The 18,118-nt window shown below is 53.2% G+C and overlaps 1 protein-coding gene across 1 annotated transcript in view; it reads left to right on the plus strand.

Moving 5' to 3' along the window:
- Positions 1–17,421, plus strand: part of EXOC3L2 (exocyst complex component 3 like 2) — a 30,861-nt gene extending 13,440 nt beyond the window's left edge. The window contains exons 5-12 of the mRNA XM_064381173.1: positions 1,973–2,074; positions 2,177–2,277; positions 2,479–2,589; positions 4,973–5,108; positions 10,309–10,431; positions 10,936–11,091; positions 12,602–12,723; positions 16,418–17,421. Coding sequence (XP_064237243.1) covers positions 1,973–2,074; positions 2,177–2,277; positions 2,479–2,589; positions 4,973–5,108; positions 10,309–10,431; positions 10,936–11,091; positions 12,602–12,723; positions 16,418–16,706 — 1,140 coding nt within the window. The 3' untranslated portion in view covers positions 16,707–17,421. The remainder of the gene's footprint in view (positions 1–1,972; positions 2,075–2,176; positions 2,278–2,478; positions 2,590–4,972; positions 5,109–10,308; positions 10,432–10,935; positions 11,092–12,601; positions 12,724–16,417) is intronic.
- The last annotated feature ends 697 nt before the right edge of the window (positions 17,422–18,118 follow it).

The following is an 18,118-nucleotide window of genomic DNA, read 5'->3' on the forward strand; positions in this document are numbered from 1 at the left end:
GAATCCTAAACTAACTGTTAGGCAGAACCTGAGAACAGAGTCTTAGAACCAAAAAACAATAAAGCATAGACCCTCGGTTGGATGCTGTGGCTCACACCTGTAATCCCAGAACTCTGGGAGGCTGAGGTGGGAGGATCGCTTGAGGCCAGGTGTTCAAGACCAGCCTGGACAACATAGCAAGACTCTCTGTTTTAAACATTTAAAAAGTTGGCTGGGTTTGGTGGCACGTGCCTGTAGTCTCGGCTACTCAGGAATCTGAGGCGGGAGAATTGAGTCCAGGAGTGTGAGGCTGCAGTAAGCCATGATGGTGCCACTGCACGCCAGCCTGGGGGACAGAGCAAGACGCTGTCTCTAAGGAAAAAACAATATTTAATGTATATAATATTCAATACATATCAAAATATATAATAGGATTTATATTAAATATAAACATTAAATATATATTATTCATGTAAACACATTGATATATGAATATGTGTATTATTTATAGTATATTATTTATAATACATATTATTAATTTATATTTAATATTTACGTTAATACAGATTTTCAATATATAACATGTTTTGTGTACTATAATATATAACATGTAATATATCATATTACATATTATTTTACATATATAATACTTTTTTTTTTTTTGAGACAGAGTCTCGCTCTGTCGCCAGGCGCCAGGCTGGGGTGCAGTCGCGCGATCTCGGCTCACTGCAACCTCCGCCTCCCGGGCTCAAGCAATTCTCCTGCCTCAGCCTCCCGAGTAGCTGGGATTACAGATGTGCGCAACCACACCCAGCTAATTTTTTTTTTTTTTTTATTATTGAGACAGAGTTTCGCTCTTGTTACCCAGGCTGGAGTGCAATGGCGCGATCTCTGTTCACCGCAACCTCCGCCTCCTGGGTTCAGGCAATTCTCCTGCCTCAGCCTCCTGAGTAGCTGGGATTACAGGCATGCGCCACCATGCCCAGCTAATTTTTGTATTTTTAGTAGAGACAGGGTTTCACCATGTTGACCAGGATGGTCTCGATCTCTTGACCTTGTGATCCACCCGCCTCGGCCTCCCAAAGTGCTGGGATTACAGGCGTGAGCCACAGCACCCGGCGCTAATTTTTTTATATTTTAGTAGAGACAGGGTTTCACTATGTTGGCCAGGATGGTCTCAATCTCTTGACCTTGTGATCCGCCCGCCTCGGCCTCCCAAACTGCTGGGATTACAGGCGTGAGCCACCGCGCCCGGCCTATAATACATATTATTAATATAATAACATTAATGTATTAACTAGTAATGTAATACACATTATATAGTATATACTAATATGTAATATAAATATATTACATAACATATATTTAATACATAAATATATTTGTATATTAATTATACACACACAGGCACACACACACTTAAGTCCTTGGCTATTAGATGGAAGAAGCTTAAAACCACAGACTTTTATTTTATGTATTTTTATTTTTGAGATGGAGTTCACTCTGTTGCCCAGGCTGGAGTGTAGGGGTGCACGAGCCCCACTCACTGCCACCTCTGTCTCCCGAGTTCAAGCAGTTCTCTGGTCTCAGCCTCCCAAGTAGCTGGAATTACAGGCGAGCACCACCATACCCTAATTTTTGTATTTTTAGTAGAGACAGGGTTTCACCATGTTGGCCAGTCTGGTCTGGAATTGCTGACCTCAGGCGATCCGCCCACCTCAGCCTCCCAAAGTGCTGGCGTTACAGGCATGAGCCACCTCGCCCAGCCAAACCACAGACTTTTAATATAAAGTTCCAAACCACAGACTTAGGCGTGGGAAGGGCTGAGGGAGTTTTTTGGCTCCACCTCTGTCCCCAGCATCACCTTGACAAGCTCACAGGTAGAATCCAGAACTGCTTGGGGCTAAGGGCTAGGGGATCGTGGTGGAGAAAGAGATAGAAAAAGACCCCCAGGCAGCTCCCAGCTCCCACCTGTCTCATGTCTCCGCTCCAGGCTCAGACCCGGGCCGCCCTTCTCCGAGTGCTGCAGGAGGATGAGGAGCACTGGGGGAGCCTGGAGGACCAGCCCAGCAGCCTGGCCCAGGATGTGTGTGAGGTAGGAGGTGGGAGGAGGCCGCGGGGTGGGCCGGACCATGCAGGCATGGGAAAGTGGGACCTCGCCCCCTTCTCACCGCTTCTCATCCCCTGGACCTCGCAGCTGCTGGAAGAACACACAGAGCGAGCGCCCCGCATCAGCCAGGAATTTGGGGAGCGGATGGCCCACTGCTGCCTGGGGGGGCTGGCAGAGTTCCTGCAGAGGTATGGGGGCCTGGGGTCTCGGGTTAGCTCTGGTGGGGCTGGGCATCGGGGCCTGGGATCCAACAGAGGGAAGAGAGATGAGAGGGAGTCAGCTGAGGACAGGTATAGTGCCGCCACAGGGATGGTGGCTTTGGCAGGCTGGGTGCCCAGCAAGGAACCCTGACCCAGCAGCGCGCCGTCTGTCCCCTTTCCTCCCACCAGCTTCCAGCAGCGCGTGGAGCGATTCCACGAGAACCCAGCAGTCCGGGAGCTGCTACCTGACACCTATATCAGCAAGACCATCGCCCTGGTCAACTGCGGCCCCCCTCTGAGGTGAGGGCACCTATGGTGTGATGGAGGGAGGACCAGTCCAAGGTGGCAGCTGCCCTGGGGTGCCGGGATCCTGGCTGGGGATCGCAGAATTGATTCAGGGGAGCCTGAGCATGGGACCTTAGAAGCATAAAATCTGGGCGTCCTTGAAACAACCACAGCACCACAAAGCATCTGAATACTGGAGCGTTTGAATTACAGAAACCTAGATGCCGGATTCAAGGCTCTGAGAATAATTATATATATATTTGTGTTTTTATCTTTTTGTATTACTTTAATTGAAAAAGAGAGAGAGAGAGAGACAGAGAGAGAGAGAGAGAGATGGGGGTTAGCCGGTCATGGTGGCTCACACCTGTAGTCCTAGCACTTTGGGAAGCCCACACGGGTGTATCTGAGGTCACTTTGGGAAGCTCACATGGGTGTATCTGAGGTCAGGAGTTCAAAGACCTGGTCAACATGGTGAAACCCCGTCCCTAAAAAAATACAAAAATTAGCTGTGCCTATAAATCCCAGCTACTTGGGAGGCTGAGGCATGAGAATCGCTTGAACCCAGGAGGTGGAGGTTGCAGCGAGCTGAGATTGTGCCATTGCGCACCAGCCTGGGTGACAAAGTAAGACTTTGTCTCAAAAAAAAAAAAAAAGAAAAGAAAAGAAAGAAAAAGAGAAAAAAAGATGGGGGTCTCTCTATGCTGCCCAGCCTCGTCTCCAACTCCTGGGCTCAAGCGATCTGCCCGCCTCAGCCTCCCGAAGTGCTGGGATTACAGGCCTGGCCTGATTTTTAAACTTTTTATAGAGATGGGTTTTCACTATGTTGGCCAGGCTGGTCTCAGACTCCCAGGCTCAAGTGATGCTCCTGCCTCGGCCTCCTAAAATGCCGGCATTACAAGCGTGAGCAACCGCACCTGGTCATTCTCATTTTCTATCATTAGCAGCCTGTGTTCTCCAGTTAGTGAATGGAGAATAGCCTGGTCCGAGCACTTTCTACCCAATCACAAACACTGGGTCCTTGACCCAGCAGATAGATCCTCTAGGAATGCACCCTTCAGAGGCCAAAGGCTCATGGGAGATGACATGTGTCCAAGGCTCCTCCCTGGAAAATATAGAACCAACTGTCCATCCATCAGGGGCCAACTAAATACTTGATGCAACAGCTAAGCAGTGGGATCCAGCTCAGATGTTAAAAAGGAGCGTGAACTCTTCGTGCCCTAACGGAAAGGTCTCCAAGCTGTTGAAGAAAAGGGCAGAAGTGGGTTTACTGTTCTATCATTTGTATTACAAATAATAATAACAAATGACCAGGATGGGACGCAGTGGCTCACGCCTGTGATCCCAGCACGTTGGGAGGCCAAGGTGGGTGGATCTTTTGAGGCCAGGAGTTCGAGACTAGACTGGCCAACAGGGTGAAGGCCAATCTCTACTAAAAATACAACAAGTAGCCAGGTGTGGTGGCAGGCACCTGTAGTCCCAGCTACTCAGGAGGCTGAGGCAGAAGAATCGCTTGAACTTGGGAGGTGGAGGCTGTAGTGAGCCAAGATGGTGCCACTGCACTCCAACCTGGGCAACAGAGCGAGACTCCATTTAAAATAAAATAAAAATAAAAGTTAACCAGGCTGAGATTGCGCCACTGCACTCCAGCCTGCATGACAGAGCAAGACCCTGTCCAAAAGAAAAAGAAAAAAAAAAAATGCTGGGCACGGTGGCTCACGCCTGCAATCCCAGCACTTTGGGAGGTGGAGGCGGGCGGATCACCTGAGGCTGGGAGCTGGAGACCATCCTGACCAACATGGAGAACCCTGTCTCTACTAAAAATACAAAGTTAGCTGGGCATGGTGGCTCATGCCTGTAATGCCAGCTACTCGGGAGGCTGAGGCAGGAGAATCCTGAACCCGGGAGGAGGAGGTTGTGGTGAGCCGAGATCTCACCATTGTACTCCAGCCTGGGCAACAAGAGCAAAACTCCATCTCAAAAGAAACAAACAAACAAACAAAATGAGTTAAGGGTAGAATTTCAGAGGGTAAATTCTATTAGAACTTAGGGTAGACTATTAGAACCACAGACTTTTAGAATGGAGGCCTCCCCACTCTCACCCAGAAAGCACAAGAGAAACTGAAACCCAAAGACCCAGAGAGACCCTCTTCCCTCCTCCAGTATACCCTAGACCTCCTAGCCATCCACCCCTCAGCCCCCCAACATCCATGAGTCCCCTGACATCCCCAGACACCCCAATCCCCAGATACCCCCAACCTATCAAGTATCTCTGACCTTCCCCAGCCCCCCTATCTGACCTGTCACCCCTTGCCCCTCTGCTCCACCTAATAGGAGACAGGTCTAGGCGTTGGGCTGAGATGTTGGGGTCCCTCACTTTTGGCTCTGTTGATCCCCACAGAGCTCTGGCCGAGCGCCTGGCCAGGGTGGGGCCCCCAGAAAGCGAGCCGGCCCGGGAAGCATCTGTCAGTGCTCTGGACCATGTGACCCGGCTCTGCCATCGCGTCCTGGCCGACCTGCTGTTCCAGGAGCTACAGGTGAGTGAGGTGGGAGGCGGCCGGGGGTGGGGCCCGTGCCAGGACAGGGAAGCGCCCCCCCATCCTCCAGTTCCCTTTAGCCCATGACTCAGTGTTTGGGAAGCAGACAGGGGAGGGGGGTGCTAGGGCCATGCCTGGGCTGTCGGTGGGGTGGAGAGGGTACAGGAAGGAAGACGTGGGAGGACGTGACGGGGGAGAGAACACAGGGCCATCAGCAGGAGGGGCCTGACGTTTGCGTGGAGCCTCCCCCCACTAAGGTCCCCCAAATCCTTGCTCAGGCTCTCCTAGGCCCCAGAACCCCATACCCCCATCTCTGGGCCCTTGTGCCGTCCTATAGGGGCTCGGCGCAAAGGCGGGTGAGTGAATGTGGTGTGGAGTGGGAGCACTGTGGAGGGAGCCTGCAGGGGGACTGTGTTCCTGGTCATAACACAGCTCAGTCCATGTTACACCAAGGACCCCTCCCCTCCTCTGCTCAGAATCCTCCCACAGCTCCCAGCTCACACAGAGCAAAACCCAGAATCCCACCATGGCCCCATGACCCTGCACAACCAGCCCTTCCCTCTCCCCTCTCCCTCTCAGACCTCATCTCCTCTCCCTGCCACCCCTGCTCCCCGCCATAACCCCACTCCAGCTACCCTAGCCCCCTTGCTGTCTCTTATTATTGTTATTTTATTCTTTTTTTTTTTTTTTTTTTTGAGACGGAGTTTTGCTTTTGTTGCCCAGGCTGGAGTGCAATGGCACAATCTCGGCTCACCAGAACCTCTGCTTCCCGGGTTCAAGTGATTCTCCTGCCTCAGCCTCCCTAGTAGCTGGGATTACAGGCATGCACCACCATGCCCAGCTAATTTTTTTCGTATTTTTAAGTAGAGATGGGTTTTCACCATGTTGGCCAGGCTGCTCTCGAAATCCTGGCCTCACGTGATCCACCCACCTTGGCTTCCCGAAGTGCTGGGATTACAGGCGAGAGTCACCGTGCCCTGCCTCAAGTCTTGACTCAATGTCACCTCAGTGCGACCTTCTCTGATTGCCCAATTTAAAACAGAAGCCCCAGCCGGGGTGTGTTGGCTCACACCTGTAATCCCAGCACTTTAGGAGGCCAAGGCAGGTGGATCACTTGAGGTCAGGAAATCAAGACCAGCCTGGCCAACATGGTGAAACCCCGTCTCTACTAAAAGTACAAACATTAGCCAGGTGTGGCAGCATACGCCTGTAATCCTGGCTACTCCGGAAGCTGAGACAAGAGAATTGCTTGAACCTAGGAGACGAAGGCTGCAGTGAGCTGAGATCGCGCCATTGCACTCCAGCCACCCGCCAAGCTATATCGTCTGCTTTTTTTTTTTTTTTTTTTTTTTTTTTTTTGAAACGGAGTTTCGCTCTTGTTACCCAGGCTGGAGTGCAATGGCGCGATCTCGGCTCACCGCAACCTCTGCCTCCTGGGTTCAGGCAATTCTCCTGCCTCAGCCTCCTGAGTAGCTGGGATTACAGGCACACGCCACCATGCCCAGCTAATTTTTTGTATTTTTTAGTAGAGACGGGGTTTCACCATGTTGACCAGGATGGTCTCGATCTCTTGACCTCGTGATCCACCCGCCTCGGCCTCCCAAAGTGCTGGGATTACAGGCGTGAGCCACCGCGCCCGGCTGCTTTTTTTTTTTTTTTGAGTCTAAGTCTCGCTCTGTAGCCCAGGCTGGAGTGCAGTGGTGCAATCTTGGCTCACTCCAACCTCCACCTCCCGAGTTCAACTGATTCTCCTGCCTCAGCCTCCTGAGTAGCTGGGATTACAGGCACATGCCACCATACCTGGCTAATTTTTGTATTTTTAGTAGAGATGAGGTTTCACCATGCTGGCCAGGCTAGTCTTGAACTCCTGACCTCAGGTGATCTGCTGGCCTCAGCCTTCCAAACTGCTGGGATTACAGGCATGAACCACCGTGCCCGGCTTTATAAACCACTATATGTTTTGTGAGAGAGACAGAGACAGAGATAGAGAGAGCAGAAGCAAAAGAAACAAGGAGAGACGGAGAAAACAAGATAGGTCAGGGGGGAAGGAAAAGAGAGAGACTGGGACAGAGACAGAGGGAGAGACATCAGAACCAGCCAGAGATAGACCACACATGGCGGCCTGTAATCCCAGCACTTTGGGAGGCCAAGGTGGGTGGATCACGAGGTCAAGAGATCAAGACCATCCTGGCTAACATGGTGAAACCCCCATCTCAGCTAAAAATACAAAAATTAGCCGGGTGTGGTGGAGTGCACCTGTAGTCCCAGCTACTCGGGAGGTTGAGGCAGGAGAATGGCTTGAACTCAGGAGGCGGAGGTTGCAGTGAGGCGAGATTGCACTACTGCACTCCAGCCTGGGTGATAGAGCGAGACTCCGTCTCAGACACAAAACAAAACAAAAATACCAACGAGACATCAGACGTGGTGGCTAACACCTGTAATCCCTGCACTTTCGGAGGTTGAGCGGGGAGAACGTCTTGAGCTCAGCAGTTCGAGACCAGCCTGGGCAATATAGTGAGACCCTATCTTTTGAAAAAAAAAAAAAAAAACACAAAAACACAAAAAAGAAAATTGGGCTTCTCTCAGGGTGAGAGAGAGCAAGAGGGGGTGCTGAGGCTGAGCTGAAGAGGGAATTAGACCCCCCATGGACACCATCCTGGGAATATCTCCGATCCTCACATGCCCTGTGTCCACCCAGACGCAGCCTCCCCCCGACCCTTCCCCCACCTCTGTCTCGGGGACAAACCCGCGGCCTACCCGTCTCCAGGGTCTGTGGTCTCCTCCAGACACCTCCCTCCCCTCTCACTTCGTCCTATGAATTCCACCACCTGGCTTCTCCTTTCCCCACTCCTCTCGCTCTTTCATCCCCTCCCTATCTCGACTTTTGCCTTTTTTCCAGCCTCCTCCCATCTTAGTAAAGCACAAATCTGACCCTCTCCCTCCCCAGCCCAAAACTGGCCATGGCTCCCTAGTGCCCTCAGGAAAAACCTGGGACCTCTCCCCCAGCCCAGGAGGCCCTGTGCACTCAGCCTTGCTCCAGCCCGACCTCTCCCCTCCCATCTTATGCCTGGAATAAGCCCCCGTGTGGGCTTCAGGGTCCCCTCACCCCCAAAACACACACTTCAAAAGGCCCAAGCTTGCTTTAATCTCTTCTGTCACTGTCTTAAAGTCCTTTTTTTTTTTTTCTTTTTGGACAGGGAGAAAAAAAAGTTTTGTTTTTATGTTTTTGAGACAGAATCTTGCTCTGTGGCCCAGGCTGGAATGCAGTGGCATGATCATAGCTCACTGCAACCTCAACCCCCTGAGCTTACCAGATCCTCTCACATCAGCCTCCTAAGTAGCTGGGACTACAGTAAATTTAATTTAAAGAAAAAAATTATAGAGAGGGGGTCTCACTATATTGCCCAGGTAGGTCTTGAACTCCTGGGCTCAAGCGATTCTCCTGCCTCAGCCTCCCAGAGTGCTGGGATTACAGACGTGGGCCACTGTGCTGGCCCTTATTATTTATTTATGTTTGTTTGTTTATTTATTTATTTATTTTGAGACAGAGTTTTGCTCTTGTTGCTGAGGCTGGAGTGCAGCGGCCTGATCTCAGCTCACTGCAACCTCCCAGGTTCAAGTGATTCTCCTGCCTCAGCCTCCCAAGTAGCTGGGATTACAGGATCCCGCCACCATGCCCAGCTAATTTTTTGTATTTTAAGCAGAGATGGGGGTTTCACCTTGGGCTGGTCTTGAACTCCTGACCTCAAGTGATCCACCTGCCTCAGCCTCCCAAAGTGCTGGAATTACAAGCATGAGACACCGTGGCCAGCCCCTTAATAATGTTCTAATGTCTGCCTGGCTACAAGTCAATTTTTAAAATTACGTACTCAATTCATTTGGTGGATTTGCAAGGTGCAATACCTTCCTTCATTTACCAGTGAAAGAAGTTAGAAATTAACTTCTCCCCAAAATCAGCAAATGGCAAATACATTTCCTTGAAAGTCACAGTCGCATATACTGTGCATTCTAGAAAAGAGGGGGCAAGACAGCTCCACCCACTTTCACAAGTTTCATCAAATACCGGATCTACTCAAGGGTGGAGAGAAAAGGCAACTTTCAAAAAGGAGGATGTTATTAACTGAGACATTTACTATACTCCTTCCTAAGAGCGCCAGATGGGGAACGTGTTTTCTCAACCAGATCTAGGAAGTGGAATCTGGAAGCAATCCGGCCTCTTCCCCTGATGGGCGGTATATAGTTCATGAATTTTAAAAATATGTCTTAAAGTTCTTAATTTCTCTCTCTCTCTCTCTTTTTTTTTTTAATGGTGTCTCGCTCTGTCACCAGGCTGTAATGCAGTGGCCCAATCTCAGCTCAGTGCAACCTCTGCCTCCTGAGTTCAAGTGATTCTCCTGCCTCAGCCTCCCAAGTAGCTGGGACTACAGGCGTGTGCCACCACACTCGGCTAATTTTTGAGACGGGATTTCACCGTGTTGATCAGGCTGGTCTCAAACTCCTGAGCTGGTGATCACCCGCCTCAGCCTCCCAAAGTGCTGAGATTACAGGCGTGAGCCACTGCACCCAGTCCCAGCTAATTTTTAAATGTTTTGTAGAGACAAGATCTGTCGATGTTGCCCAGGCTGGTCTCAAACTCCTGGGCTCAAGCTATCCTCCTGCCTCGGCCTCCCAAAGTGCTGGGATTACAGATGTGAACCACTGTGCCTGGTCCTTAATAATTTTTACATGAAGTCCCCTGTTTTCATCAGTCACTCTGACTTTCTCTGGTTCCCTCCCTGGCCTGCCCATCTAAAATCTGAACTTTCTTAATACTCACTCTTCTCTCTGATTGAGCCACTCCCTCCCAGTCCCTCACTTGGCTAAGGAAGATCATCACCAGGGCTTCAGTTCTGGTGTCCCCTCCTCCAGGAAGCCCTCCTTGGCTCTGTGCTGAGTCGGGCATCCCCTCTGGGCTTCCTAAGCCCCTGGGCTCCCTGGTCCCAGCCTTGCCAGCTTTGGGTCATCACTACCTGGGGACCAGTCTCTCTCCCCTTCTGGACTGTGAGCCCCAGGATGACAGGGCTGGGGCTATCTCTTCCCCATGGGTTCCCAGCACCACACAGCCCTGGTTCTACACAGAGCGGGGTTCCGGAAACATATTCGTAAGTGAAGTGGGGGTGGGGGGGAGAAGAGCCGTGACCCCCTACTCTGTCCCTGCCAGCCGCACTTCAACAAGCTGATGCGCCGGAAGTGGCTGAGCAGCCCCGAGGCCCTGGATGGCATCGTGGGCACGCTGGGCGCCCAGGCCCTGGCTCTGCGCAGAATGCAGGACGAGCCTTACCAGGTAGTCCTGCTGGAGGGGAGGGAAGGTGCGGGGCGGGGGGGAGGGGGAAAGGGGAAAGCGGCAGGAAGAGGGGAGATTGGGAGGGTGGAAGAGCAAGAAGCTCCCGCTGGAGGAGGCCCTCCAAGGTGGGGAGCGGCTCCCTGTAGACAGAAGAGGTGGCCCCTGCCAGGGGTCTGCGGAGGGGCGTGTGCGTGGGACTGGGGTGAAAGGCCGGGCGCAGACTGAATCAGGGCCCCTGAGAGTGGACCTTGGGGAATGGGAAGAGGCTGGGACGGAGGATCCTTTGGGGAGAGGTAGGAGGTGTCCGCGGGCTAATTAGGGCGCCAGGGAAGGGCATCCTAGGATACTTCAGGGGTTGGGGGCTGGGGCGTGGGCACGGGAAGGGTGCCCGCGGGTGCCTGGAATGGGTGTGGGCGAATGGGGCTGGAGTGGCCTTCAGTCCGGCGGGATGGGGGTCAGTGGGGCATGGCTCACGCCCCTCGGGTTTCCCTCCCCCGCCCCCAGGCGCTGGTGGCCGAGCTGCATCGGCGGGCGCTGGTGGAGTACGTGCGGCCCCTGCTCCGTGGGCGCCTGCGCTGCAGCTCGGCGCGAACCCGCAGCCGCATGGCCGGGAGGCTCCGGGAGGACGCGGCGCAGCTGCAGAGGCTGTTCCGGCGGCTGGTCAGTGTCGGGACGGCGGGGAGCTGGGGGCCGGGGAGGGGGGCCGGGGGAGCAGAGGCCGGGGGGCGGGGGGAGCAGGGGCCGGGGGGCGGGGGCGGTGAGGGGGAGCGGGGGGGCGGGGCCGGGGGGAGACGGGGGCGGGGCCGGGGGGAGACGGCGCGGTGGGGGCGGCTTTCAGAAACCATGACAAGGCTTGGCTTGCGAGAATTTCAGGTCTCAAAAGCCAGGGACACAGGGGCTCAGAACAGAACTTGTGGTCAACAGCAGCCGTTAAAGAGGGTGTATCCACACCCTTGGAGCTTAAAACCCGGCTTTCTTGCTCCCAGAACTCGCCTCTGGGCGCCTTCCTCGGCTGCTAAATAAGGCGAATAATGGTCCCTATCCATTGTTTTGAGGATCAGATTGCTTAATTCCTGTTAAGTGCTTAGGACGGTACCTGGCTCAGACTTAAAACACCATGAATTACCAAAAGTAGTCGGGCGTGGTGGCCCAAGCCTGTAGTCCCAGCTACTTGGGAGGCTGAGGCAGGAAAATCGCATGAACCAAAAGCCTGAGGTTGCGGTGAGCCGAGATCCTGCCACTGCACTCCAGCCTGGTGGACAGAGTGAGACCCCATCTCAAATAATAATAATAACAGAAACAAACAAACAAAAGAGACTCCATGAACGTAGAGAAGCCATATGCAATAGAAACTCAGAAAGCCCAGCACTTCCAAACTCAGGAACTTAAGACCGTCAGATCTTATTTGTACCCAGTTATATTCAGCTGGGCTGAAAGGTCCTCATTTCAGTCTCTCTTCCCGGAGTTTCTAGCCCAGAGTCCTTGGAATGTTTTCTTTGGAAAATTTTTGCGGCAATTGTAGATTCACATGCAGATGTAAGAAAGAATGCAGGGAGCTTCCTTGTACACTTTATCCAGTCTCCAACCCCTCGCCAAAGGCCACATTTTGCAAACTTGGAAGAGGTTTGGAGAGATGTCCCCGAGTTCCACATTATCTACAAAACTGGGAGGAAATTATATTTTCTCAAATGTGGCCACAGTCTGTCTTCTGCTACATTTCCTTTTATTTTTCTTTTATTCTTTATTTTTGAGACAAAGTCTTGCTGCATCTCCCAGGCTGGAGTGCAGTGGCGCAATCTCGGCTCACTGCAACCTCTGCCTCTCGATTTCAAGTGATTCTCCTGCCTCAGCCTCCTGAGTAGCTGGGATTACAGGTGCCCAGGCGCCCACCACCATGCCCCGCTAATTTTGTATTTTTAGCAGAGATGGGGTTTCACCAAGTTGGCCAGGTTGGTCTTGAACTCCTGACCTCTAGTGATCCGCCCACCTCAGCCTCCCAAAGTGCTGGGATTACAGGTGTGAGCCACCACCCCTGGTTTCTGCTACCTTTTAGAGATGGGATAACAGGCCATCTCTAAAAGGGTCAGGCCACCGGAGGGTCAGGAATTGGTAGAGTTGGTGTTGGGAGGGTGTGAGCCCTGAGCCTTCCATCCCCTCCCTCACCCCACAGGAGTCCCAGGCCTCGTGGCTGGACGCCGTGGTGCCCCATTTGGCTGAAGTCCTGCAGCTGGAGGACACGCCCAGCATCCAGGTAGAGGTGGGAGTGCTGGTGCGCGACTACCCAGACATCAGGTGAGACTCCCCGCCTGGGCCGGGGCTCGCCAAGCCTGGCTGAGGTCTCCGGGCGGTCTTGGCATCCGTCCCAGGGTTTCCTGCCTCCTGGGCGAGGGAGGGAGCCGGCGAGCGTGTCTGACGGCCGTTTCCTGCTGGAACCAGGGCATTATTAATATGATTTCCCTCCTTCTCCTGCCGCCTCTGCTGCCTCCGCCGCTGCGCCACCAGAGCTCGCAAACAAACAAGCGGTCACAGGAAGCCCAGGGCAGGGGGGCGAGGGGCCGCCCGGAGGCAGGAAGGGCCGGCCCGCAGGGGAGCCTCGGGGGACTCGGGGACACGCAGGGCACGCGGGCGCATACGCACTGGGACAGCGGCAGGCTCAGGCGGCATTCAGCTCCTGTTGGGCCACTTCCTTTCTATGTGACCTTCTCTGAGCCTCAGTTTCCTCATCCGTTCCATGGGGATAATAGTATTCTCGTCATAGGGTTATTGGGGAAATTCATCATCATCATCATCATCATCCATGAGGATCAGACTGGTTAATTCCTGTTAAGTGCTTAGGACAGTACCTGGCTCAGACTTAAAATTCCATGAATTACCAAAAGTAGCCGGGTGTGGTGGTGCATGCCTGTAGTCCCAGCTCTTTGGGAGGCTGAGGCAGGAAAATCGCTTGAACCAGAAGGGTTCAATTCCAGTTCTCACTCAGAGTTCTTATGTCAGACCTAAATAAGCATCTTACATGCCAACTTTCTTTTTTTTGAGATGGCGTCTTGCTCTGTCACCCAGGCTGGAGTGCAGTGGTGCAATCTCAGCTCACTGCAGCCTCCGCCTCCTGGGCCTGGGGTTCAAGAGATTCTCCTGCCTCAGCCTCCCGAGTTGCTGGGATTACAGGCATGTACCACCATCCCCAGCTAATTTTTAAATTTTTATTAGAGACAGGGTTTCACCGTGTTGGCCAGGCTGGTCTTGAACTCCCGACCTCAGGTAATCTGCCTGCCATGGACTCCCAAAGGGCTGGGATTGCAGGTGTGAGCTACTGCACATGACTTTTTTTTTTCTGAGACAGGGTCTCACTGTGTTGCCCTGGCTAAAATGCAATGACGTGATCTGAGCTCACTGCAACCTCCGCCTCCCGGGTTCAAGCAATTCTCCTGCATCAGCCTCCCAAGCATAGGCAGGCACCACCACACCTGGCTAATTTTTGTATTTTTAGTAGAGATGGGGTTTCATCATGTTGGCCACGCTGGTCTTGAACTCCTGACCTCAGGTGATCCATCCACCTCTGCCTCCCAAAGTGCTGAGATTACAGGTGTGAGCCACCATACTCAACCTATAAGTAAGAGGTATAATTAAAGTTATTGAAGTAACTTCTCCCACAAATCACACCTAGCAAGTGGCAAAGGAGGGCCTTGAACCCAGGCAGTAGACTGGCTCTAAAACAAGAGCACCAGACCAGCACACCACACCACCATGGGACAGTGCTGGATTGCTGGATGCTGGTGACAGTAGTGGTGGCTGCAGGAGCACCTCCCGTGCTATTCAGGCAGACCACCAGTCCTGCAGTGCTATTCGGGCAGACAGACATTCTCTACTCAGAGAAACAAAACCCCAGAAAAACAGGGAGTGAGCCATGAGTGGGTCTCGGTTCCAGCACTGAGGGTGGGGGTCCTGGAAATGATTCAGGGTGGTCAGTTCTGGGTCTGGGAGATAGGGTCATATCTTTGGGAAGCCACAGATTCCTGGACTCTCATGGGGTCCCAAGAAGTCCAGAATTCTTGCTAATATGGAGTTTCTGAACTTGAATATTGGATCATGAGTCAGAACTTGAATCTGTAGCTAAGTTTGAGAGTTTGCTAGCTGGATTGGGTTTAAGGGAGTGAGCCTGAGAGATTAGGAGGTGCCTAGGACTGAGGATTTAGGGAGAATGGGGTACAGGGTTCCTTTTTCTTTTTCTTTCTTTTTGAGATGGAGTCTCACTCTATTGCCCAGGCTGGAGTGCAGTGGTGCGATCTCGGCTCACTGCAACCTCTGCCTCCTGGGTTCAAGTAATTCTTCTGCTTCAGCCTCCTAAGTAGCTGCAGCTGGCCATTCATGGATGAGTGTTTTGAAGCTGTGGGGCTTCCGAACCTGAGAAATGGCAGATAAAGACACTGATCTGGGTTGAAGGTGGTAGCGAGGACCCTAGAGCTCTGTTTGAAATGAATGTTCTTGAAATAAACCTTGGGTTCAGCATCTTGAGTTGGCAATATGGTGGTGGTTTGGGAGTTGAGTTTCGGATCAGAGATCTGGAGCTGATGCGGGGGGAAGGGGAAGGACCTGGTGTGTTGGATTTAGGGGCGAGGCTTGCAGAATAGAGCTGGTTGGAAGCATGATGTTTCTGGAGTGAGGGTCTCCAAGGTGAACTGTAGTCCTGGGGTGGAATTTTGGTGGAGCGCAATTCTGGGGATGGGATGGGGATGTAGTGACTGTTCCAGGGCCCAATTTTGGGATGAAATTTCTAGAATGGGGCTGGGTGCAGTGGCTCACGCCTGTAATCCCAACACTTTAGGAGGCCGAGGTGAGTGGATTACAAGGTCAGATCGAGACCATCCTGGCCAAAGTGGTGAAACCCCATCTCTACTAAAAATACAAAATTAGCTAGTCGTGGTGGTGGGCTCCTGTAGTCCCAGCTACTCAGGAGGCTGAGGCAGGAGAATCGCTTGAACCCGTGAGGCGGACGTTGCAGCGAGCCGAGATCTCGCCACTGCACTCCAGCCTGGCAACAGAGCTAGACTCCATCACAAAAAAAAAGGAAAAGAAAAAAATTTCTAGAATGGGACCTAGATTGAGAAGCCTTGAATTCAGTTTTAGATGAGGATTCCGGAACTCCAGTGGCGGGGAAGCTTCTGGACCTGGCCTTGGGGTGAGGCGAGGGTTAGGACGGGAATGAGGGTGAATGCTTCTGGGCTGGACTTGAGTAATGATTGTGGTGCCGTTTGGGATGCAAGTCAAAATGAAAGTAAGGGTTTTCTGTAGCATCCGAAGCTTAAATCTGCACTTGGGGACCAGGGTAGAAATGTGGGAGACCTTTGAGCTAAGATGGGGTGTGAAGAGAGAAGGCAAATTTTATTTATTATGATGATGATTATTGAGACAGTTTTGCTCTTGTTGCCCAGGCTGGAGTGCAATGGCACCATCTCGGCTCACTGCAACCTCTGCCTCCCAGGTTCAAGTGATTTTCCTGCCTCAGCCTCCCGAGTAGCTGGGATTACAGGCACCCGCCACCATATCCAGCTAATTTTTTAAGTGTTTTTAGTAGAGACGGTTTCACCACGTTGGTCAGGCTGGTCTTGAACCCCGGACTTCAGGTGATCTGCCTGCCTCAGTCTCCTAAAGTGCTAGGATTACAGGTGTGAGCCACCGCACCCAGCCAAGAAGGCAAATTTTAATCACAAGCTGAGGCTTGGGGTGAAAAGGAAGATACCAGGGCTGGCTTTGGAGGAGAATGTTCTGGAGTTGGTTGTAAGGGGATTTGGAGATGGTTGGAGGTGAAATTCTGGAGGGAGCTGGTATGAGTTGAGGGCCTGGGTGAGGGAAGGCTCTGGAGGGGACACAGAGGCCCCAGAAGTCAGGGTCTGGGACAGGTGAGGGGGTCAGGTGGGGTCCACAGGTAGGCTGGGTGTGTGTCTAGAGCTGGGGACCTTCACGCACCTGTCTGTCCCTCTCCCCACAGACGGAAGCACGTGGCAGCCCTCCTTGACATCCGGGGCCTGCGGAACACAGCTGCCCGCCAGGAGATCCTGGCCGTGGCCCGGGACCTGGAACTCTCTGAGGAAGGAGCATTGTCACCCCCTCGGGACCGGGCCTTCTTTGCAGACATCCCTGTGCCCCGCCCATCTTTCTGTCTCAGCCTCCCTCTCCTCCTGGGCCGCCTTCCCCTCTCGCGGCTGGCCAGGCCCAGCTTGGCCTGTCTGCCTCGGCCCCGGCCCCCATCTCTAGTGCGGCCCCGGGCCCAGCGCTGAGGGTCACCCAGCCACCTGCGTTGGTGACCCCATCTGTGCTGCTGACAAGCCAACCTCCTGCACGGCGCCCCTCCTGACTCCCTGCCTGGGACCACACACCCCTGGGATAGAAAGACCCTCAGATGTCTTCTCGCCCAACCCCAAACTCCCTGGACAGAAGGGAAACAGAGGCCAGGCACAGACGCTCACGCCTGTCATCCCAAGACTTTGGGAGGCTGAGGCCGGAGGACTGCTTGAGCCCAGGAGTTCAAGACCAGCCTGGGCAACATAGTGAGACCCCCATCTCTACAAAAAAGTTAAAAATTAGGTGGGCATGGTGATGTGTGCCTGTAGTCTCAGCTACGGGGGAGGCTGAGGCTGGAGGATCACTTGAGTCCAGGAGTTCAAGGCTGCAGTGAGCTATGATTATGCCACTTCACTCCAGCCTGAGGCAACAAAGCAAGACCCTTTCTCAAAAAAAAAAAAAAAAGAAAAAAAAATGGTGGGAGGAAAACAGAAGCCAGAGAGACAAAGGATTTTCCCAAGGCCGTGAAGCCTGTTCCCGCAACTCCCCTCCTGCCATAGCCCAGAGTGGTGAGTGGTGTTCTGGAAGTCTCTACAGAATTCCAGCACCGCCCCCCCCACCACCCTTTTCCCTCACCTCAAGGTCTGGCCCAAATCCAATGTATTAAGGAACGTTCGATACTTAGAATAAAGAGGTTTCTATTTAACACAAGGAAGGGCTGAGTCCTGAGTGTGTTGTGGGGAGGAAGGACCGGGGGAGCAGGGCCCAGGGCCAGTGGCTTCTCACACACCCAAGGCCGGGCTGGGCTCCAGCTCCTGGGCAGGGCAGTGGAGGCAGAGGGAGGCCATGTGCGCCAGGAACTACGCCAACCCACGTACACCTCCCGGCTGTGCGGCTCTGAGTCCGGCTCTTGGCCACTCTGAGCCAGCCTCTCTTGTCTGGTCAGTCCCAAAGTGCCTAACCGTTGCTGGTCCTGGTGGCTCCATCTTGGCGCGCCCTCCCCATCCATCCTCGGCCGGCCGGGAAGCCGCCGTGTCAGGAGAGGAAGGAGGTTGGGGGCAGGGCTGGCGGCATCCAGGGCGCCCTCCTGGGTTGACTCAGGAAAGTCTCAGGGTGGGAACATTTCCAACCTCTCACCCCCAGCCCTGCCGGATCCTGGTCCCCACGGAGACCTTGAGGTCACCTCCCTGCTGACCCCTGCCCCTCCGGCCTGGGCTGGACAGCCTGTGATGGATGTTTCCTGACTTGTGGGATTTTTTTGAGTGTATGTGGTTGGTTCGTTTGTTTTTTTCTTCCCCGCTGCCCCCCCAACCAGAAGTCAGAAAGAGGAGGCAGCCAGGGGTTAGCATCGGGGCTGGGGTGGGAAACTCACGCACGCACATTTGAACTTGGGGAGGTAGAGACAGGG

The sequence above is a fragment of the Aotus nancymaae genome, unplaced genomic scaffold (assembly GCF_030222135.1).
Source record: "Aotus nancymaae isolate 86718 unplaced genomic scaffold, 86718_ANA_hifiasm-v0.15.2.pri h1tg000028l, whole genome shotgun sequence".
NCBI classification, from domain to species: Eukaryota; Metazoa; Chordata; class Mammalia; order Primates; family Aotidae; genus Aotus; species Aotus nancymaae.